At 38.4% G+C, this 24,630-nt stretch overlaps 2 protein-coding genes across 2 annotated transcripts in view; one reads left to right on the top strand and one right to left on the bottom strand.

The window, feature by feature from the left end:
- Window positions 1-24,630, top strand: part of gtf2f2b (general transcription factor IIF, polypeptide 2b) — a 42,524-nt gene that overhangs the window by 13,556 nt on the left and 4,338 nt on the right. The window contains exons 5-8 of the mRNA XM_063005812.1: window positions 16,300-16,381; window positions 20,084-20,183; window positions 21,078-21,221; window positions 23,728-23,844. Coding sequence (XP_062861882.1) covers window positions 16,300-16,381; window positions 20,084-20,183; window positions 21,078-21,221; window positions 23,728-23,844 — 443 coding nt within the window. The remainder of the gene's footprint in view (window positions 1-16,299; window positions 16,382-20,083; window positions 20,184-21,077; window positions 21,222-23,727; window positions 23,845-24,630) is intronic.
- On the bottom strand, window positions 4,754-6,016 carry kctd4 (potassium channel tetramerization domain containing 4). Its single transcript, XM_063005813.1, has one exon. It carries the CDS (start codon window positions 6,014-6,016, stop codon window positions 5,240-5,242), a length of 777 nt encoding a protein of 258 aa, XP_062861883.1. The 3' UTR covers window positions 4,754-5,239.

Genomic DNA, 24,630 nt, shown 5'->3' with positions numbered 1-24,630 from the left:
AAAATGATGTGTTTTAAGAAGTCTAGATGTTTTCTGATTTACTTGTGAATATATGAAGAATACAAGTTAGATAGAAGTAAATGTTAATAAAATATTGCCTATTGGCTTAAGGTAAAGTACCTGTGGAAAATATACAAGTAGGCTAGACTAGGCCAGTTTGCACTAAAAGACCATGCAAAAACCCTATTCTGATTTCTTATTCTTATTTATTCTTACATGAGTAAATTGCCAATGGTGATGTATAGCTTGCTTAACTGTGGACATCGTTTCAAGGAAACAGTGGTACTTAAAGTTTCTGTAAGATGACGGACATAAAGGAACAATATACTAAAACATAAAGTAATCGTTCTCTTGTAACTTAAAAAAAAAACTGTTTAAACACTTACTAGCTCACTGTATAACAGCAAGTCAGTCATAATTAATAATCAGAAGTTAGGAAAATAAATTGATATGATTTGTCATTTTAAGAAAACACAATTTCAAAAGGTATAACAAGTATTTTTACATAAAGTATGTGTTTAGGTTAATTATTTACAGAAAAAGGGAACTGTATTAAATTATTAAACTGCCAAGACTGTCATTATGTTAAAGGGCCGTAGATCTCACCATGGGCATTACATTCTAAAACCATGGGCATCTACATTAATTTAAAGTTCTTTACCCCCTGTGGCCAAGGCAGGCTCTACTCTTCTGGAAATGTTTTCCACAAGATTTTTGACTGTGTCTGCGTAAACGTCCGTCCATTTAGCCCAAAAAGTGTTTGTTGGATCAAACACTGATGTTGAACAAAAAGACCTGTCTTGGCGCCCAGCTGGCGCAGCGGGATATTCCGCTAGCACACCAGCATCAAGTTTCTGAACTCCTTGGTTCTAAACTCGGTGTTGCCACCGGTCGGCTGGCTGCCATCTGGCGGGCATAATTGGCAGTGCCTGCAGCAGATACTAATTGGCCACCATATCTGCAGGGTGGGGGCCGGACTATGTGTGGGTGGGTGGTACTTCATATGCTGTGTAAGGACCCTGATTGGCGGAAGAGACGCCTGTGCAGAAAGCAGGGGCGAGAAGAGGAGGGCTGTACACGTGTCGGAAGAGGCGTGTACAGCGACGTGCTCTCCTTGGATGCAATCTGGTATCTTTCAGCAGCTGAAGACAAAATTGCTCTAAATCAGGAGGAAAATGGGGAGAAAATGCCTAAAAAAAGACCGGTCTTTCAGGTAAAATTTTGATTTATTCCAAATGTGTTCAGTACGGTTTTTGGGTTGTTTACAGAAATCAGCAGTTTGAAGAGATGCCCACATACATTTGGCCATATTTGGTAAATGTCAGTAAGTGTATGTAAACCTTTGACTTGGAGTGTAATGTATGTTTAAAATTCAATTTAAAATTTCACAAGACTACGCTAGTAAACTTGGTAAGGGCCGTAGACATGATGTACTGTATTCCATTGTGCTGTCAGGTTTTTTAGGGAAAATTATATGTTCTCTATATGTCAAGTGTCATTGTTTAATTTATATTTTGTTCATTTTTGTAGCTGGTTGTTCCCAACTTACTTTCAGAGCTTCTACTACATTAATGAAGAAATTAATCCAATAGTAAATCAATAAACTTTCTTAATGTGTTTAATAAAATGAAGACTAGCCTTATTTCATAAATGCACATGAACAGTAATCTTTCCCTGTTTCTTCTCCGTGCCCAGACAATTATGATTGTGAATCTAATTCCTCAGGGAGTACATGCCATTCTGTACTCACATGATTGCTTGACCATTTAATTATTATATTAGACATTAATGATATTACTCATCCCTCTTCTGGAACGTTTGATAAATACAAATCTGTGAGCTTTTGTTGTAATGTAGGAGTCTTGCCTGGCAAGCAAACGGATGTGAGACAAAGCCATGAATATGTGAGCAGATAAACGGGCTCTTCCATGTGAAATAAATGCGCTCGACCCCCCCCCATCCACACCACAAGGTGTTAGTTGCTCTGCTGCCTGTGGGTTAGAGATACATCATCAGATCTGGATAAGGGCTAATAAGCCCCACAGTCTCATAAAAAATGAATGACCCTTATCTGCAATTAAAAATAAAACCCGGTTTGATGTTCTCACAACAAACTGTGGGGATGGGTATGAGTCTTCTTTCCTCAAGTGTCAAGTATTCGTTGTGACTCATTAGCAGGGGATAAGTGCAGGACTGGTTCTATGGAAACAGATGGATTTTCATGTGTGGAGATGTAGTCATCTTCGTTGTGGGTGTAGCCATATGGTCAAAGTTACTTCATTAGCAAATAAATAGCCTTGGGATTTTAAAAAGCTTACCTTAATGCTAAAAAAACGGAATATGTGTTTGTAACCCTGTTTTGTTAATGGCTGTCTGAATTTTAACAGCTTTAATTGTTCATTGCTCTGCCATTTCAGTTTCACACGTTAAAATGGTTTTGACACCAAGAGTTCTGAACTGAAACTAGCCATGTGCTGCTATTATATTATTAACCTGTAACTGCAGTGACAGAATTCTTAGGGAACAATAAGCCATATGTACAGAATGTTCTATTTTTACCATAGTAATTTAATATATGAATAAGTCCAACACAAACTAATCACTTTGCTGCTTTAAATTAGGATCAATGCTTGGGGAGATATTTAGCACTTGTTGAATAGAGCCTCCGTTTTTAGGTCATGCAAAATACTGCAGACTTATTTAGGGCGCAACGTGGTTTCTATTATAACCTGTTTCCAATTTAGAAAATGATGAAGTTGTTTAAATATGCCATGTTTGTGACATGTTTTTTCATGGTTTGAGATTTAATGGATATATTGTGACAATACTTGAAACACTGGCTATCAATTTGAGATATTAAGATTCTCTGGAGATATGCTGGGTCATAACTTGATTACTTCAGCAGATTATACATTTTGATAATGTCATTTTGCTTTGTGGAGTTGCCCCCTGTATTAGTGAATATGATTTTTCATTTGATGTCTTCTTTGTTCCTATATGCCTGTATTTAAGCTGTACCAATACAGCCAATAGTGATATAATGACAAACAGCACGGTTTACGTATTTAAAGCATATATCAAAATATTCAAAAAATGTAACAACAGCTCTGCCCCAACACTGCTGACTGTTCAGTCGAGTCACCATTGGGTGTAGATGCTGCAATTACAAGAAAAAAAGGCCCTGCTTTAGATTTGGCACCTTAAAGCTTGACTAATTGATTGCTGCCGATTTAAAGCCTGCTTGACCGTGGACAGTGTTACCTATGTTCCAACAGCTTTTAATTTATGATGCATCCATTTTTTGCTGTGTCTATAATTACTTGAGTACTGAGTATCTAACCAAATGTCATATCAGTATAGGGTGATGGTTAGTGTTTTCTTACTGAGCTTGGAGAAGACCAGTGCTGTATGTACAAACCCCTATTTCAGAAAAGCTAAGTGTTTTCACTGATGATTGTATTTAGTAATTGAATGTGTCGCCTACAACACACTCAAAGTTTGGACTGAGGCAAAATAAGACTTAGGTTATACAAGTAACACTGCTCTAGAAGGTTCCACAATTAACAGTTTAACTGGTATAAAGGAGCATCCACCAAGGGTTCAGTCTTTGCAAGCAAGGATGGGTTGTGGTTTACCACTTTGTGAGGTTCACAGACTTCATGAAAGAATTGTCAGTCAGTTCCACGACTGTAAGAATGTAGGCTTCTCACCATCTATAGTTCATAATATCATGAAATGGTTCAGGATGTTAGATAATCTCTGTGCATAAAAACCAATGTTGGAAACGGTGCTAAATATGTGTGACCATTGAGTCCTCAGGCAGTATTGTTTGAGATACTGTGTTGTTTGTCAATATTGTGGATTGCTTTCCTCAGCAGAAAGCATTTTTTATTGTGTGAAGGGCACATTCGTCCTTAGTAACCACTTCATCCTAATCGGGATCCAAGTAAGCCTGGAGCCTACCAGAATACACTAGACACCAGGCAAGAATACAGACACTTTGTCAATTTATATTGGGCTGTCACACACCCTCCCATTCACTTATGTCTCAGGGCAATGTTGGCCAACCAGTCTACACTTTGCATTATGGGGTGGGGTGAGGTTAGAATAAATTACCGGATTACCTGAAGAAATTTTCACATGAGCATGGTAAAAAAACATGCCAAACAGTGAAATTACCCTGATACTATGTTTTGCCCTCAGCATGCAACTTTTGCAAATAATGTATTAAGGCAGATTGTATAATTCATGTTTAGAATCTTTATTTTAAAATATTTTTCACATGTTCTGTATAACACTTGTCATCAACTTCACTTTCACAACAACAGCAATCACAACAGCATTTGCACATGCATCATATAGTATTTCGAACTGTTGATCAGACATTGCTGTGCTTTTCATGTAACCCGATTCCATTTCCACTTGTCCGAAAACCCTGAAAAATTAATTCGAATAGCAGAGGACATGTCCAAGGACTCGTTATCTTGCTTTAATAGCCAGTTTGTGCCACAACAATAGTTTACACAGGGTATCTGCAGGTCCTTCAAATGATAATTTTATTATAACAGTTTTATCACAAACATGATAATACAGAGACACGTGCAAATTACAGGGGTTTAAATCCCCAGAGGCATATGAAAATGCATTAATGTGTCTCTAATTTGTGCTTGTGGGCAGAGATTATTTTCCCATTAGACTGGAAAACCTTATATTTTATGGGTTTTTGTATTTAAATACCACTAACACTGCCAAAAATTAATCCAAACAACTGTATTTCTGGTACACATGAGAAAATAAAATAAAATAAAATATAACATATATACAAGTATCCAAGCATTACACAGCGCTCTTGTCCTTTAATCCCTGTTTTTTTAAATGTGTAGGTTGAGTTTTAAGATTTCTATAGATTTGAATGAGTTCTGCCAGCTATGATTTACAGTTTGTTACTTAACTCACAAGTTACTACTTACAAATCATATCAGTTTGGTCCTGAATTACATCTAATGTGGCATTAAAATGCAAAATAATTGTTACATTTGACTTAACCATACCTGCAGACACCCTAATAGGATACAAACAACACAGTACAGAACACCTTGTCGAGGCTGATTAAGAGCTGGAGGAATGCAAAAGCAGCATTAATTGCAGAACAGTCTTGTGAATGCAGTGCAGGTTCTGTGCAGTTTGTGCTGATGGCGACATCAACGATGCTTGATGGGTGCTTTTAAAGGTTGTATGGTCACTTGACAAAGTGCAAAGCTTCGCATTGTACCACTGATCCCCGGCTGCTGTCCAGGCAGGTGAGCAGCCGAAAGCCCGCTCGGAGTGCCATCATTACCGCCTCGAGCTTGAGCGTCTCCAGAGTGCACAGAAAGGTACTGTCCTCCTTGAGCACCAAGCGGGAGCCCTGCTCGGATTTGATAAAGTGCCGGAACTGGATGATATTGGATGAGATCTCAAACTCTTCAGGAAAGCCATCTAAGCGACTCTTGGAGATCTGCACCAAGCGTGCCTTGACTTTCTCAATGAAGGCAGTGTCGCTGCAGTAGATCTTGAGGCCGTGTGACCTCTCAGGGCTGTCGGTCACCTCCAGAAAGGCAGGCTCACGCTGACCTGCCCGTTGCTGCTCCCACTCCTGCAGTGCCTGGGCCAGCTTGCTCAGCCGGTAAAAGTCAGCCTCGCGCCGCAGCAGTGTGACTTCCTTGAAGTCATCCGGTAGGATCAGTTCTCCGGTCCTGAGGAAATTCAAAACGTGTCGGAAAACTGGCCCATCACGGTCAATGAACGTGTTGCCCATAGCGTCAACATGTTGCACAGCTTTCTTGCCGCTGACAAGTTCTTCAAGTAGAGAGCCAGGATGCTTGGCTAGTGTTTGCCGTTGCGCTGCATATAGGTATCCCCCTACATTAAGGGTGATTGTGCCCGACGAGGGCTTCTTAAAGCTCTTGCTGGGCTGCAGCAAGTCTGGATTGATCTGTCTCAGCTCGCTCTCCATCCTTCTGAGATTCCATTCCATGCTGTTTCCTAAACCCAGCGTGTCAGAGTGCGTGGGGGAGGAGTGTGTGCAGGCGAGCAAGCAAATGGGAGCGGCGCTGGCATTGAGCGCGGGAGCACTGAGCCCCTGCCAGCAAGTGCTGAAGCCTTTCACAGCCACACAAACACATGCAAGCGCATGCGAGCACAGTCACAAACGCTTACACACTCCCGGGAGGGGGAGGAGGAGGAGGAGGTGGTAGTTGGCTTTTGGGGGTGGGCTCATCTGCGTCAAGAGAGGGCGAGAGGGAGTGAGAGCGAGAGAGTAGTACTGCCTCCCCTCCACTTTAAAGGCTGGATATAATCACCTCTTTACTCCACCGTGCTCCTCTTTTCTGGTTGGGCAATTATCTCTGCTCTGCTATGATAAAAGGGCTCATCATCTGGGCAGCAGCACGTGAGCTTGATAAAAAAAATGCTCTAAGCTTTAACAAAATAAAAAAAAAAATTAATGTTAAAAGTTCATACACAAGTTCTTTTCTGACGTTTTGCGTTGGATAGCCATATGTTCTCATTGTGTGGTTGTGGTGACTGTTGCCAGCTTTAATAATAATAGACGCCAGATTGAAAACAGCATGTTTACATGAATTATATTTCTCATCTTTTAAAGCCACGAATGCTGAAGTGATCTAATTGCTAGTAGTGGGAGTGCTTGTTAAGGGTTGGGACATTAATTTCCGCCTTCTCTACGGTAGTGGAAATCATTGTGAGTAATTGACCCTTGGCTGACCCTGAGTGCTGAGAGTATAAAATGCTGTGACACATACAGTGCTTTGAAAACAATATACTCTTAAAGCTAATAGAAAAATGTATAAAGACCATGTTAATACTGTGCTTGAAGACTTTTTTCGTTTAAACCCTTTGCTTTGTGTCAAGTTCAGAGAAAAAATATTGACACAAGATAACTTCTTAACATAAAGATATAAAAAATATATAAAATACTCATATGCCTTGTCAGACTAGCTTTAGTTTTCATTTTACACGGTCTGTCAGTATTGTACAGATTGTGAAAGAAATAACATTGAAGGTCAGAAATCTAACTGAATAGAAGCAGAGACCTGAGGATACATTTAAAGCTCACTTTAGTCCATCATAAAAAATGAGAAAATATTAACCTAAAGCCATACTAAAATTTCGACCTAGAAGATCATTAGAAAGGCTACTGTGACAGCTGTGACGAGGTTGCTAATAGAAAAGGTAATGTTGATGGATCAAACATGTCCAAGGTGGTACCACCAAAATATCATTAGAAGATGCCATTACTAAAAAATATTTAAGCATTTAAGCTCTGCAAAAAAAAAAAAAATTTAAACCTTTTTAGCTTGATATACAAATAGTATGTGTGAAACTAAGCTAGTACGTACCATCACTACAATATTATTCTAATAATATATGGTGGTAATGGTGCTTTTTAGCCACAGGCATTGGCAGTATTTGTGGCACAGTGGCTCAGTGGGTAGCACTGTCACCTCACAGCATGCAGGTCCTGGGTTTGATCCCCAGGTTGGGCAGTCCAGGTCCTTTCTGTGTGGAGTTTGCATGTTCTCCACGTGTCTGTGTGGGTTTCCTCTGGGAGCTCCGGTTTCCTTCCACAGTCCAAAGACATGCGAGGTGAATTGGCCATACAAAATTGTCCATGACTGGTTATGTTCATGACAGAAACGGTAGTTACTCGTTACACAAGGTTCATCAGTTCACAAGTTTAATGTCGAACACAAAGTGTAAAAACATGACGTTAAAATCCTAATAAACAAACATTGGCAGTATAGATCGACTTCCCCTATTTTAGCAAGACAATAACCTAAAGCACATCATCTTTAGTCTAAGATTATGTGATAACCAACAAGATTGTTTCATTAATCAACAAGTCTTTATATTTTATTTATTATGATAGTGGCAGTAATGTAGAACAGAAGTGTGAACATGAACACCAGTAGTTGAGCATTTAGAATGTAGATATTAAGGAGTTGATAATAAACAGTTCATTGCAATCAACTAAACATGATAATCAAAAGTAGTGATGTAATGGGTATATTTAAGCTCTTCCTGACTACATAGTGTGGTTATAAGATGAATAGAGTTCTACCTTAATACTGAGACACGAAGCAAAATATCCAAATAATTTTTGTTAACAAATACCTATAGTCCAAACAGCATCCACTTATGATTTTTAATGCTTTAATTCCATCATTGATGATTGAAATAATAGAAATGAACAAAAATGTTACTGTTTAGATTAGAACTGTAGCGCTCTTCACATTTGTTTTCCAGAAGCACATGCGCACACTCAGTTCAAATGAAGTGTCAGCTGTTGGGAATGAATTTAACATTTATAACCAGCAGCATTAACTAAATAACTTCTTATTAGCTTATAAAATAAACAAATAATGTACATATCAGCAGGTATATGTAATAAAAATGCATGATTGGTGTATATTTTAAGGAGTTTTACTTTGATATACCTGCTTAAAACAAGGTAGAACTCAAACTGATATTTTTGTTACAGACAGTACCATATGAATGTCAGGTGATTGGCAGCCTCAGCAACAACAAACTCAATCAGACCAAATGATCTGTTTTGCCCTGCAGGAGGTCTGAACTCTGGCCTCAGCATGACAACAATGCACTGTATGACAGTAGCACCAAGACTGATGTAAATACTTCATGGTTGCAGCCTTGTCAAACTCAAGAGCCTAGTTTTAATCAGCCTGTGCAAACTTAACTGGAATATTGGCATGAAGTACAATACTACTTACCATTTAGTAGAAACAGGTAAAATAAGCTGTATTTTCAGGTTAATCAGGACCAAAGTAAAAAAGGAACAAATCACATTTGTAATGTTAATAATACCACACTCTAACTTGAGAACATTTTCAGAAAAGTTGCAATATTTATTTAACCTTTATTTAACCAGGCAAGTCATTAAGAACAGCTTCTTGTTTACAATGGCGGTCTGATAAAAACAAGAATCTGTGATCTTTAATTCTCTTAGCATTTATTTAATTGACAAAAGTACAAAGAAAAGGTTTCCTATGTTTTCACTAAATAAACCTAATAGTCTTGAATAAATATAAACAAATAATAAGAATTTGATGCCTGTAACACTCAAAATCCGGACACAGGCAAAAAGGTTGTAGTTTGTGTGTAACCTAGAATATTCATGTTAAACACAAAAAGCAGGCGAATTTGTAACATGTAAGGTAATTATGATTGAGTTTAAAAGGTGGAGCCGCCAAATGCTCAGTATTTGCAAGCAAATATGGGTCATGGCTCATATGTAGCTTATTAGAAAGCTGTCAGATAAATAAGTAAAAGGTTAAGTATTTGTTATTTTCTTAGTGGATTAAATGTGTGATATTTTTTATGAAGAAGCTGTGGCTGATATGAGAAATTACTGTTTGTATTAGGATCTGTGACAAAGCTGAACATGGCAGCTGTCAACTGTTTAACCTGAAGCAGTTTACAGTATTTTTCCTGCTCTCACTAGCAGTGTATACAAAATATTGTCTATTTAACACTTTAATAATTTGCCAGCACTGACCGGGGCGGTCCGGATCCTTTCTGTCCGGAGTTTGCATGTTCTCCCTGTGTCTGTGTGGGTTTCCTCCGGGAGCTCCGGTTTCCTCCCACAGTCCAAAAACATGCAGTCAGGTTAATTGGAGACACTGAATTGCCCTATAGGTGAATGGGTGTGTGTGTGTGTGTGTGTGTGTGTGTGTGTGTCTGCCCTGCGATGGTCTGACGCCCCGTCCATGGTGTTACTGTGTGCCTTGCACCCATTGAAAAGCTGGGATAGGCTCCAGCACCCCTAGCGACCCTAATTGGATAAGCGGTTAAGAGAGTCAGTGAGTGAGTGAATCAAATCAATATTTATTTAATAAATAATGTTATTAATGCAACTAATTAATGTAAAAGTAAACTTGGATTAATCATTACCAGGGTTATTTATTCTTATGTGCAATAAGCCACAGTGACTGTTTTCATTCCTGTCAAGCAGCAGTCGATTTACTTTTCCAATTAGTATGTTGGGTATACTTAATAATTTTTTTAATGACTAGCCTGATTGATCATCAATTGGAATTGGATTGAGCTGCTGCTTGACTGGAATTAAAACCTGGTAGTCACTGGAGGTCTGCAGATAAGAGCACACAGCCCTCTGTACAACAGAGGAACCTTGGGGGCACTTAAAAATGCCAGTATGGCTCAAACAGCTTGCGTTTGATGGTTCTTTGTTGGATGGAATATCCTACCTAATCATATGTTACTCTTGATTCATGCTTTGATTAAACTTGTGATTCATGCTTCACGGTAACTAACAGCTATATCCTCTGTGTGCCTTTAGATGCTTTTGCTATTCTTAATTACCCTTTAGCGATTTAAAACATGAAGTAGCAGCTGCAACATTGTGATTTTTGCTGTAAATTAACACTTAAATATTGATTAGAAAGGAGTGCTTGTTCCACAGTTCGGTATTAAAACAGTCAGTCATGCTGAATAACTGCTTGTTTGTTCAGTATGTGAGTGAAATAGATTGTACAGTGTTTTATGAGCAATGCACCTCCTCTCTGTTTGCTTCTTTTGCTTCATTAAATGACAATAAAATAGCATTTTAAATATTGACTGTATAGCGAGGCTTTCATTCAATCACTTTGTAGTTTTTATTTCTAAGACAAATATGGAAACTGGTGCACAGTCCAATGATTAAACCAGTTAAACATGCCATACTGGTGTGTCAGCAAGTTTACTAAGAAACAAAACCTTAAAGGAAATCGCTACACATTTAAAGGCTAAGATGCACTCTGTGGTAAAATATTGTCAGAGTTAGTTTAGCTTAGCATCTAGGCTAGTTAGCTGTACACGTACAGGGCTAAAGGGTAAAACGAATAAAAATTTCAGTGGGATTGGGAGTCTTTATGTTCAACATTTAATTATTTAATGATTAGCCACATGTTAATATGAACGTTGTTACTATAGTACAGCTAACATGTTGCTTAGCTAACTGTGTACACAGTTAGCTAGCCTAACTGAATAAAAGTACTGTTTTTGCATTTTCGTTTGTTTACTCAATTTGAGTGAACTCAAGTTTTTAAATGATCATTTCATTTACTGAGGGAAAAGAAGGTATTTAATGCCAACTGGCCATGTAAAAACTCCCTAGTTACTTAATCAACCAAATGTAATTGATAATTTAGTTTAATTAGACAAACCTTGACTCCTGTCATTAGTTGATGTACATTTACATTTACATTTTTGGCATTTAGCAGACGCTTTTATCCAAAGCGACTTTACTGTGACAGTTTATTGTCTAAGCAATTGAGGATTAAGGACCCAACAGTGGTAACCTGGCAGTGGTGGGGTTTGAACCAGCGACATTTGAATTACTAGTCCAGTGCATTTACATTAACATTTTCGGCATTTAGCAGACACTTTTATCCAAAGCTACTTACAGTACTGTGACAGTATATTGTCAAAGCAATTGAGTGTTAAGGGCCTTGCTCAAGGGCCCAACAGTGTCAACCTGGCAGTGGTGGGGCTTAAACCAGTGACCTTTTGATTACTAGTCCAGTACCTTAACCACTAGGCTACAACTGCCCCAGTACCTCAACCATTAGGTTACAACTGCCCTAAAGTAGGCTATAAAGTAGGCTATAAGGTCTTCACAAGCAGCACACTATGCCACAATCAAAATAAATTTAGGAAGAGATGAAAAGTATCATTTTTTTGTAAAAATTCTAAAAAAAAAAAAGGACTTTACAGCTAATTTGGGGCTCTGGGAATTATCTTCAACGGGAGAAAACATGAAACAATTTCCAACTGAAAAAAGAGCACATTGATAAAATGTAAAAACCTGCAGGGCTTGCTCATCTCAGATATAGCCAGCATGCATAATTTTGGCATTAGAAATTGATTGGGCAAAATAAATCCAAAGCAAAAACCGCTGTTAACCCTCAAATGTCTTCATTCCTTGGCTTTATTTTTAATGCAGATGTATCTTTAAGCACTAGCACTGAATCCAACTAATAAAATGTGTGAAAACTAAGAATTAAGAACAGAATGTAGAGTCGATGTAACAGTGCATTAATTAGCTCATGTTTTGGATGATTGAGTGAAAATGCTTGCAACTGTACAGAATTCATTTAATGCCAGCAGTAAGATAGAGCCGTCTAATGTTGAGATGCACTTGATGCTGATTTTAGAGTAAATGTTAATTTAGTTTGAGCTATTATTGGAAGCATATACTAGCTTAAAGCAGACCATTATCTTGTTTCCATATTCACCTTGTAGCTAGAACAGCCTGAACTCTTTATGAAAGGCTTTGTACAAAATTTTGAAAATGTGTAAATAACATTTGTGTCATCCCAAATGTGTTAAATAGGGCTGGATTTTGGAGCCACTGGAGCAGACCATTAAAATTTCTTTACATAAATCCCCAAATTCTTGCCACAAAGATGGAAACATAGAATTGGATTGGATCTATAATTAGATTTAAACACCTCTTAGCAGTTTGGTGCGTCTTAAACACACAACTTGACAAAGACATGACGTTAAAATCCTAATAATTAAAAAAAATAATAATAAACACAGTTTTCACATAGTTATTGTTATACACTTATTGTTTGATTTATTTCTGCATCTAAACTGGTCACTTCAATCATTACACGTATGTAAAATAATCTTAATTAAAAAATTTTTTTTATTTAGTTAAGAATAGTCTTTTTAAATCTCTACACTAAATGTTTGAATTATGCAAATGTTAAATGACCCAAAAATGATTCAAACATTACTTGTCATTTTGATTTGAATTGAAGAATATTCAGTGATGTGATATATGTCTATTAATGGAAAAAAACAAATTTAAATTCAGTCAAATTATCCATATTTATACGTGTTAGTGACCACTTTTTCATGAAACATTTGCTATTCAAATCTATAAATTATATTTAACCGTCATTGCACAACATGTGGAGGTAGTGGGTGGTGCCATGAGTTAAGACATACTTGAGAAAATGTCACACCGATGATGAAGATTGCCTACACCTTCTCCAACCTGTGGAGAGGACACTTGTGAAACAGCGCAGACATGAAATAATTCTTTATTTTATTCACCTCATTTTAAATTCCTTGTGGATGATTGTATTGAGACCCTGCCATTGCATTTCCACTTGGAAATCAATGTGTCAGAAACAAATCTAATATAAGAAGAAAGCTTTGGCAGAGACTAATCACGTGGTCGAACCAACTGCTGAAAATTCTGCACAAAGCTTAGTTTTAGCCATCTGGTATGTTACCCCTTGTACTTCTGACATGATTGTATAGCTAAAATTGTATTAACAAATCTTAGTAAACAGAGAATTGCAAATAAAGTTAGAATGTTATTATATAATAGAACCCTGTCTAAAAAAAAAAACCCTTAAATCTACAAATAATGAAAAATAAAATAGATTTCAGATCATTTTGACCACATACATTCATAAAATTTTGACTATTGTATTTCAATACTAATACTTATACAATTCATGTCATTTAACATTTATTGATACATTTAAAATAAAAAAATATACACCGATCAACCATAACATTAAAACCACCTCCTTGTTTCTACACTCACTGTCCATTTTATCAGCTCCACTTACCATATAGAAGCACTTTGTAGTTCTACAATTACTGACTGTAGTCCATCTGTTTCTCTGCATGCTTTGTTAGCCCCCTTTCACCCTGTTCTTCAATGGTCAGGACTCTCCCAGGACCACCACAGAGCAGGTATTATTTAGGTGGTGGGTCATTCTCAGCACTGCAGTGACAATGACATGGTGGTGGTGTGTTAGTGTGTGTTATGCTGGTATGAGTGGATAAGACACAGCAGCGCTACTGGAGTTTTAAAATGCCGTGTCCACTCACTGTCCACTCTGTTAGACACTCCTACCTAGTTGGTCCACCCTTGTAGATGTAAAGTAAGAGACGATCGCTCATCTATTGCTGCTGTTTGAGTTGGTCATCTTCTAGACCTTCATCAGTGGTCACAGGTCTTATCCACTCATACCAGCACAACACACACTAACACACAACCACCATGTCAGTGTCATTGCAGTGCTGAGAATTATCCACCATCCAAATAATACCTACCCTGAAGAACAGCATGAAAGGGGGCTAACAAATCATGCAGAGAAACAGATGGACTACAGTAAGTAATTGTAGAACTACAAAGTGCTTCTACGTATATGGTAAGCGGAGCTGATAAAATGGACAGTGAATGTAGAAACAAGGAGGTGGTTTTAATGTTATGGCTGATCGGTGTATATGTGTGTAGGATTTGTAGAAACTCCTTAATATACAATAAATTTCTGTGTTAAAACATTGAAGTTAATTATCAGACCATGGTAATCAGAGGAGGAGTAAATCTGCTCAGAATTACCTTTTTCTTAACAATGTGTTTGAGCAGAGGCATGGGATTTGAGGTGCTGTTATTCACAGGTTTTTAAGATTAGGAGGGCTAGGTCACGTGTTGCTGAGGGCTAGAAATTTTATCACTGGCCAAGTTTTAAGCGGCAGTGCAGAACTGATGGAAGCCTGTGAGTGGGTAGATGATTGACCTCTAGTCCTGCCAACATCTCTGCAGTGGTTTGGCAGCCCACAGCTCATGCCACCCCCAACAACTTCATTCAGTAAGAAAGTCAATGCCTTTGCTACATAACTGGCACTTTGAAGATATTGTTTCTATGACAATACTTGATGCTAAACACTCCAAGGTTTAAAGTAAGAGAAAGAGTTTGATGTATTTAAGATGCATACCGCATGGCCTCTTGAAGCCCTCAACCTGTGGGTTAACGTCTGTGTGGGGAAAAGAGATGTTTTAGTGAAGTTTACGAACACAAGTGGGCGTATTTATTAAGTCACTCCGACAAGTGCTGCACTCATCAGTCAGTAATTGCTGATAATTGTGTGCCAGTTCTGTGATGGTTTTTGTGGGTGAAATTACGCTGGCATTAAAAGGTTTTCAGTTAAATCATATTAAAATGTACATCATTCGGCTGATTTGTTCATCCAAAGCGACTTACACTTGTGACTGAATACAGTTTGCCAAGTTCAGGGTTAAGAGCCTTGCTCATGGGTCCAGCATTGACAGCTTGTGGGGGTGGTGGGGTTTGAACCGGCAATTGAACGGCCACTGCCAGATCCGTTACAGCACTTTATTTGAAATGTCAATAGATATACTAAAACCTTAAGCAGTAGATGTATATCACACATTCACTTTTATTAAATAGAAAAGACTTCATTCACAGTAACACAGAACTGAAGTAGATGCAGCAGATTGGCTTTACACCTCAAAAACAAAAATGCATGTACATAAATTTGAATATTAATCTGTGTGTGGGTGCTTGTGTAGGCGTGATATTTTGCAATCAGTGAGTATGACGGCCTTAAGGGTCAGTTTTCTTTTTAGACTGTGCCAAAAAAACAGGTGCTGTGTAGATCTTACAAGTAAAATTTTATATCCACAGTTTATTCGCGGTAGTGCTGTAAATCGGTATTAGTTGGGTTCGGAAATGAGACTTAGTTATGGTTCCGAGGAAGTAGGTGTTCAAGGTAGCTTTAAGGAATGACTGCATAGTGGAGTGAGAATAAATTCTCCGCTGTTTAGATAATCCATTGTTAATAAAAAGCAAAATGCCGTACCCGACTGAATCGCAGTATTTCAGATGTCAAGTTGAACTTTGAAAAAGGGCTTTACGCCAACACTACAATTGAGGGTGCTTATTTATGAAAGGCATTGTCCTGCATTGTTCAGTGCTTATCATCTTTATTTTGTCAAGTGGCACTATTCATTGTGCTAGTTGCTGGCAAAATGCACAGCTGCCAGGCACATGCTTTGTTTATATACACTATAGGGTCAAAAGTATGTGGACACCTGATCATAAGCTGGTAAACATACCATTCTAAAACCATCAGCATTAATAAAACTTTTTAGACCCTCTTACATATTTTTTGAAGAGTGGAGGATGCTACTGCAGCAAGGGGCAAGAGTAATCCTTTGGGTACTTTCCTCTGTGCCAGTAGGGGGGTTGAGTTCTCTTAATTGTGTGTATGTGGGTGTATAAAACTGAATAATTAAAACCTTGCAAAGGACTCATGCACCCCCACAAGTACATTTCTACCCAGTGCTAAATGCTTCTCAATGGGGATTAAACAGTTACTGGACATAAATGATTGCATTTTGACAAATATAACCAACTCAAAGATGACAATAATACTATTTATGTTTTAAAGACCAGGTCACACTTGAAGGCATGGTGGTACAACGTGCTGAATGCAGACCCGCAGTTAATGAGAGCTACATGAAGTTAAAAAAGTAAGTATGTCTAATTTCTTAGAGGAAACCACGCTCCAAATTTCACCAATCAGCCATAACATTAAAACCACCCCCTTGTTTCTACACTCACTGTCCATTTTATCAGCTCCACTTACCATATAGAAGCACTTTGTAGTTCTACAATTACTGACTGTAGTCCATCTGTTTCTCTACATACTTTGTTAGCCCCCTTTCATGCTGTTCTTCAATGGTTAGGACTCTTACAGGACCACTACAGAGTAGGTATTATTTGGGTGGTGGACTGCACTGTGGTGGTGTGTTAGTGTTTGTTGTGCTGGTATGAGTGGATAAGACACAGCAGTGCTGCTGGAGTTTTTAAACACCTCACTGTCACTGCTGGACTGAGAATAGTCCACCAACCAAAAATATCCAGCCAACAGCGCCCCTTGGGTAGTGTCTTGTAACCACTGATGAAGGTCTAGAAGATGATTGACTCAAACAGCAGTAATAGATGAGCGATCGTCTCTGACTTTACATCTACAAGGTGGACCAAGTAGATAGTAGGAGTGTCTAATAGAGTGGACAGTGAGTGGACACAGTATTTAAAAACTCCAGCAGTGCTGCTGTGTCTGATCCACTCATACAAGCACAACACACACTAACACACCACCACCATGTCAGTGTCACTGCAGTGCTGAGAATGATCCACCACCTAAATAATACCTGCTCTGTTGGGGTCCTGATCATTGAAGAACAGGGTGAAAGAAGGCTAAAAAAGGTATGTAGAGAAAAAGATGGACTACAGTCAATAATTGTCCATTTTATCAGCTCCACTTACCATACAGAAGCGCTTTGAAGTTCTACAGTGAGAGTAGAAACAAGGAGGTGGTTTTAATGTTATGGCTGACCAGTGTATGTTCCCCAGAAATAAATACATTTTGGTACTAATGTTAAAAACAACTAACATTTATATCATGTGACTCAGAGTGTTAAGCAGCTATAGATGATTCACTTATTTTTCGGCTAAAGCACTTTGTCTGTGGCACATGCAGCTTTGCACGCACGCTTTTACACACAAGAGCCAGTAGATGTGATCCATACAGTGTTTTTTGTGGGATTTTGTTTAAAACACTTGTATTTTTTATAAGCTGAACTTTTCCCTTAACAGTTCTTAATGACTTACTGTTTGGATGATTCAGAAGTGGTTTCAGCTATGAAGGATTCCTTCTTTACTGACTTATTATGGAGCAAACAACACTGGGGGCAGTAAAACATGTCATTACCTCCAGTCTGTGATGTCATGATTCCCATACACCTCATTGTTCTCTAGGAGTTTTTACATACAATGAATGACTGTTTGGATTTAATTAAGCAATTACTTAAAAGCCTTGGAATGGATAATTGGATAACTGCATTAATTAATATGTTACAGCTGCCAACATTTGCAGCCAACAACTGCTAGCTGATGCAGTGAGTAGCTTCTTATGTTGCTTATGTGTTTCAGAATTCAAATAAAACAACTATTAGGTTCAGAACTGTCCAACACTTTTTTTTAAATCTGGAAGGATAGTGGGGAGCAGTCAGTTTTGGGAAGGACTAAATCACTTGTTAAAGATTGTTAAAGTTGAATCATAAAAGATCAACAGTAGAACTTGGGCGGCACGGTGGCTCAGTGGGTAGCACTGTCGCCTCACAGCAAGAAGGTCCTGGGTTCGATCCCCAGGTGGGGCGGTCCGGGTCCTTTCTGTGTGGAGTTTGCATGTTCTCCCTGTGTCTGCTTGGGTTTCCTCCGGGCTCTTCCGGGTGCTCTGGTTTCCTCCCACAGACCAAAGACATGCAGTCAGGTTAATTGGAGATAGAAAATTGTCCATGACTGTGTTTGACATTAAACTTGTGAACTGATGAATCTTGTGTAATGAGTAACTACTGTTCCTGTCATGAATGTAACCAAAGTGCGTAAAACATGACATTAAAATCCTAATAAATAAATAAATACATTTTTTAGTAAAAGTAAGAGCATTTCCACATTGCTAATGCGACAAGAATTCGTATGCTATGGAGCATAAAAATTGGACCCGTCATGTCGTCTGATGAGTTCACATTTACTCTATATTAGAGCGATGGGCACATCAGGGTAAAAAGGGAGGCACATAATGTCTTTCACTTATCATGCATAATGTCGACTGCACAAGCCTCTGGAGAACACTGACCCTATTGAGTCAATACAAGATATTTGCCAAAAAATGATTGCAACTCTGGACGAAAAATGTAGCAATTGTTCATTCAGTTGTAAAAAAATTACCACTGTAAATGTGTGCTGTAATCAGAGCTAAAGGTGGTCCGACGAAAGATTAGAGAAGGGCAACTTTTTATTTTAGCCATGCAGTGTCTTTTTGTATAGAAAACAATTGGGAAAATAACAAGGTGCCAAAAAAAGTGGTGAGCTCTATTGGTCCTACTCTCTGGGGGGTGGGGGGGTGTTGCAATGTTGCATCATCTGTTTTATCTGAACATTTATGACCACCTCTTTGTGGTCCTTGCAGGATAATACCAGGAGATATTCATCATTTGTCAAGAATGTGACATAAAGAACACTCCCACTCTTTCTAAATTCAAGTAAAACTAAATGACAAGCTCTCAACATTTATAGGAAGTGTTGACAATAATAGCATTAAATTTTTATCTAACAAAGAAGTAAAGAGAAAGAGGAGGGTGGAGGAACTTCATGTACTGTGCCTCTGTTTAATAAAATATTATGCTGTAACAGGGCTGTTGTGCTCATATCCCATTGGCTTCATGCATACTAGAACACTCTCATGGGAAGAAAATGGGTGACTTGTTCTGTTTAATGTTGTGGCCATGTGTTTATGATTACCTTGCAACATCCTATCCGGGCAGCACGGTGGCTAAGTGGGTAGCACTGTCGCCCTTACACCAAGAAGGTCCTGTGTTCGATCCCCAGGAGGGGCGGTCCGAGTCCTTTCTGTGTGGAGTCCTTTCTGTGTGGCATGTTCTCCCCGTGTCTGCTTGGGTTTACTCTGGGTGCTCTGGTTTCCTCCCACAGTCCAAAGACATGCAAGTGAGGTAAACTGGAGACATTGAATTGTCCATGACTGTGTTCGATATAACCTTGCGTGAACTTATGAACTAATGAGTAACTACCGTTCCTGTCATGAATGTAACCAAAGTGTATAACATGATGTTAAAATCCCAATAAACAAACAAACAACATCCTATCCTTTCAAGAATGACACATGGGAAGGTCACAGTCTGCTTGCAAGTTGGTTCTAAGTTAGAAAGGTCATTAATTATTATATACCAGCTGCTATAAGTGATTTATTTTGGCTTTCCCTATTAGGGGTCACCACAGCGAGTCATTTGACTGCATGTCTGATTTGGCACATGCCCTTCTTGACGCAACCCTCTTATTTATCCGGGCTTGGGACTGTCACTAAGGGTGCACTGATGTGTGTCGCCCCAATAGGTAGCTTCAAGTAACATTTACCATTATGCCACATGAACTGTAAGTAACTATGGCCATTTGTCAGTTATAATGGGGACATTTAAGGGTTTTGATTTCCTCAATGGTGCTGCATTAGCTGCAGTTTGAAAAAACATGGTGTCTGGCTTTACATGAAGGGGCGGAGGCACATGTCAGCCATTATGTCATATAGTGCATTTGAATTGGCAGTGAATAAATAAACTCTGCTTTTACTGTCACTGACTTCTTGTTGATTGCAGATTGCAGATTGAGGAATCGACCAAACCTCTTCGACTGTCTCAGCAACTAGAAAAAGCAGTTACCAACAATTACAAACCTGTATCTAATCACTCATATAATGTAAGTGTGTGTCTGTATGAGTTTGGCTGTGTTTTTGCTCCTGTATACATGGTCACAAACCTAGTTACATCTGGATTTCTGCATTATGTTCTCATGTGGTCTCATCTGATCTTTCCATGCCTTTAATTTCTTGGTGCAAATAATGCCTAGAAGTTTTCTAGGGACTGAGATAGGATAAAATCCTTAAACCATGATTGTTGACACCAACAGAATAAGTAAATCTTGTTTTTTTTTTAATCCTTTACAATTGTATATTATGTTTTTGGTGTTTTTTGCATGCTGCTAGAAAAAGTAGCAACAGTACAAGTTCTCACATCCTCTAAAATTTAACTCAATCCCATCTCATAAATGAATAATAAACCCTACTTTCAAAGTCTTTATCCAAAAAGTAGACAACATACTTCAATTACGGTAAATATTAAATCAACATATTTACCAAAGACATAAGGGCGGCACGGTGGCTTAGTGGGTAGCATGGTCGCCTCACAGCAAGAAGGTCCTGGGTTTAATCCCGAGGTGGGGTGAGCTGGGTTCTTTCTGTGTGGAGTTTGCATGTTCTCCCTGTGTCTGTGTGGGTTTCCTCCGGGAGCTCCGGTTTCCTCCCACAGTCCAAAGACATGCAAGTGAGGTGAATTGGAGATACCAAATTGTCCATGACTGTGTTTGAACTTGTGAACTGATGAATCTTGTGTAATGAGTAACTACCGTTTCTGTCATGAATATAACCAGAAGTGTAAGAGTGTAAAAACATGACGTTAAAAATCCTAATTACTAAATAAATAATGTTTTGTGTTGTTAGTAAGGATTGGGCTATGCTCTCTGACCAGCTAATGCTAAAATCCTTATAAATTCAACCTTGTACAATAAGCATTAAATTATTTGAGTTGTTTGCAGGTGGAATTTGAGAAGAAAAAGAAAGAAGAAGGAAAGAGAGCCAGGGCTGATAAGCAAAAGGTTCTGGAAATGCTCTTTTCTGCATTTGAGAAGCACCAGTATTACAACATTAAGGACCTGGTGGAGATCACTAAGCAACCTGTGGTGAGTCACAATGTTTTTGAACAAGCCAGATCCATGCAGCCTAACAATTATGCTGCGACCAAGGGAATTAAGCGGCAGTTCTTTTAAGCCGAACCACTGCGTTTAATGATTCTCTTTCTTTAACACACCTGATTTAACCTAACACTAATTACCATGGGCTTAATGAGTTAAGTTTAATGTAAAATGTTGAAAACCTGCATCCTAAACGATTCAGTTCTCCAGAATGAGATTTTTTACTTCTCATCTAGTAGAATGGGATTACATAAATGATAAAATTATAAAATCAAAACAGGCATTCTAATTTAGCCAGTCACTAATTAGTATGTGTGCGCACTAGAATGGGCACTAGTTTTAGATGGACAGCCCACATGCTTTTACCTCTGAACCTTTGCAAACACCAAAGCTTGTTTAATGGCTGCAAGCTAGTGCTTGGCATAAGTGTTTATAAATTATTTAAAATTGTACTGAATTTTGGAAAATAGAGGGCCATGATTTTATGGGGTTTTGTATGTGGCCTCTGGATGAGATGTTTGTTTTCAGTTTCATGCATAAGAGTTCCAATTAAAAAAAAATCCAGTTTACCCTGTGGATGGCAATTTAGTGTGCTTCACAACCAATAGATTAAAAAATGTGTGCTTTACAATCGGTAGATAAAACAAAGTGTGTGTGGTTGTCAGTATTAAAGCATAGTAAACAGATTACATTAAAATTACATTACAATTTTCCTCCCAATCTAGTCACCCCATTGCATTATGCTTCCTCTCTACTATTGTTGATCTCTATCCTGGTTGAGGAGAGCCGAGACTAACACACGTGTGCACCTGCACGACGCGAGTTCATATGTGCATCAGTGAGTGTACATATGTGGATTCATATGTGTACGGAGAGACACACCCTGATCCACATCATCCCTTGACTCAATCAGCCAGGCGGCATGGTGGCTTAGTGGCCAATCGTTGTTTCTGTAGGTGCCCAGCCTGCCGGATGGCAGAGCTGAGTTTTGAACCAACGAGTTCTAAATGTCAGCTCTGGTGTGCTAGCGTGTTTTACCGCTGGATCACCTGAGTGCCTGTCAAATCCCATTTCTGATTGATGACAGTTAATACACAATTTGTCATCCACCCATGATTAACCAGCCATGATTAACCAACATGTTTTACTTGAGTCCTAAGGGATTTTAGATCCTGAAAGAACGAGATCTGTATACGCTCAGGATTGGACAGATGAAGCTTGATGCTATGAGGCACTAAAATACTCTGAGTCAGTACCCATGTCATAAGGCAATGTGCCCTCGCTATATAACGAGGTTTGTCCTCAGGTGGGCTCTGTATCCCTCTGTGATTGTATTATCATCGGTGAGTGGGTTCAGCATTCTCAAGGATAACTGTCATGTAAATACCATCTCGGTGTCTCTCTGATGGAGATGTAAATGTCATGAAGTCCAGTGACTCACATCTATACTATATCTGGACTGTTGAAATGCAGAAGAAGATTGTAGGATTCATTAAAAAATATGAACTACAGACTACAGTAAATAGTTCCAAATGTAATTAAGTGAATAGTCTAAGGACTTTTTATGCACATATGGGGTGCTTCATCTTTGTAGATTTTTTACGTTTTAGTTCTTGTTGAAGAAATGTTGACTTTGTTAGCATGTCCTAATAATTAAGTTGCAGTCAAACCAATTAGACTAACAAGGTGAATAGAAACTTTTAATGTCATCTTTGATGTCTTAAGGATAATGCAAAGTCATCACTGTAACAAATGTAAAGCTAAAACAATCCTGTTAAGCTGGTGCTCGTTTTAGATGGATGGATGAATGGATGGATAGATAGATACTTTGCAGGAAATTTCTTTGTTACAGCAGCTCATATTGGACAAACAATTTGTTGCATACATACAATATCCACGGACAAAGTATAAAAACAAGCTAAAAAAAATATCACAGGAATATCTGTATACATGTAATCATTAGAATTGGTGTATGCATAGCAGGGAAATCTTTAAATGTGCAGTGCAAATACAGACAACATGAACTTTTTTGGGGAAAGGGGGGCAACTCGGGTAGAGTGCATCAGTATCGGTCCTGGGGATCCTTACCTCTAATCACTGTCCTACACATTTATACAATTTGCTTCGACTTTACCAAAACATGCAAAAGTTGGATTGGCTGCTTTTAATTGCTTTTGGGAAAGTGACACTATTTTGTTTTACGTAAAAGTGTAAAGAAGCTGTCTTTTAAAGGTATTTATTACAATATTATTAGAATATTAATATCATTATAATGTTATTAGAGAATACATGTAACCAAATATTTTTATTCTACCTTTTTAAATTGCCCATAGTTGTGACTAAGTATTTATTTAATACCACATTCAGCCTAAAAGGTAAAGCGGCTATTAAAAACAAAGAATGAAAAAAAAAAAATGACTAAGATCACTATTATGCCTCACATGGTACTTGAGCACTTGGGTCTCATCGACTAAAATGGTCTAAATATTCCTAGATTTACCTGAAGGAAATTCTGCGTGAGATCGGAGTTTACAATTCCAGAGGGCCTCACAAAAGCACCTGGGAGTTAAAACCAGAGTATCGACATTACCAAGAAGAGGACAATGAAGAAGTAAACATGGAGTAACATAACTGCACTTTGTGATTTATCACTTTTTTCTTGCATATGTTAAGCAAGTAGATTTAGTCCTAGTTAAAATGTTTTCAGTTATGTCATGAGAATAATTCTTTTTCAGGCTCTTTAAGATCACATTATTTTGATCAAACTTAATAAAAAGTTAAATTATCACGGCAAACTGCACATTTTACTCGGCATATCAAATGTTCTGACCATGCTCTTCACTCACTCTTGAGGATTTTTCATTCAGCATGCCTTACTGGCTTTGAAAACATGACAAAAGTGCTAAGTTGCTTTGATCATTCAGTAAAGCACGTTAAATCAATGCCTCTTTGATTTCTGGCTCCTACATACCAATCAGCCATACCATTAAAACCACCTTCTTGTTTCTACACTCACTGTCCATTTTATCAGCTCCACTTACCATATAGAAGCACTTTGTAGTTCTACAATTACTGACTGTAGTCCATCTGTTTCTCTGCATGCTTTGTTATCCCCCTTTCATGCTGTTCCTCAAAGGTCAGGACCCCCACAGAACAGGTATTATTTGGGTGGTGCACTGCAGTGACACTGACATGGTGGTGGTGTGTTAGTGTGTGTTGTGCTGGTATGAGTGGATAAGACACAGCAGTGCTGCTGTTTTTAATTACCATGTCCACTCTATTAGACACTCCTACCTAGTTGGTCCACCTTGTAGATGTAAAGTCAGAGACGATTGCTCATCTATTGCTGCTGTTTGAGTTTGGTCATCTTCTAGACCTTCATCAGTGGTCACAGGAT

Source organism: Trichomycterus rosablanca, chromosome 12 (genome assembly GCF_030014385.1).
Source record: "Trichomycterus rosablanca isolate fTriRos1 chromosome 12, fTriRos1.hap1, whole genome shotgun sequence".
Lineage (NCBI taxonomy): Eukaryota > Metazoa > Chordata > Actinopteri > Siluriformes > Trichomycteridae > Trichomycterus > Trichomycterus rosablanca.
The sequence above is the reverse complement of the archived record's forward strand: the minus strand, read 5'-3'. Positions and strand labels throughout refer to the sequence as shown.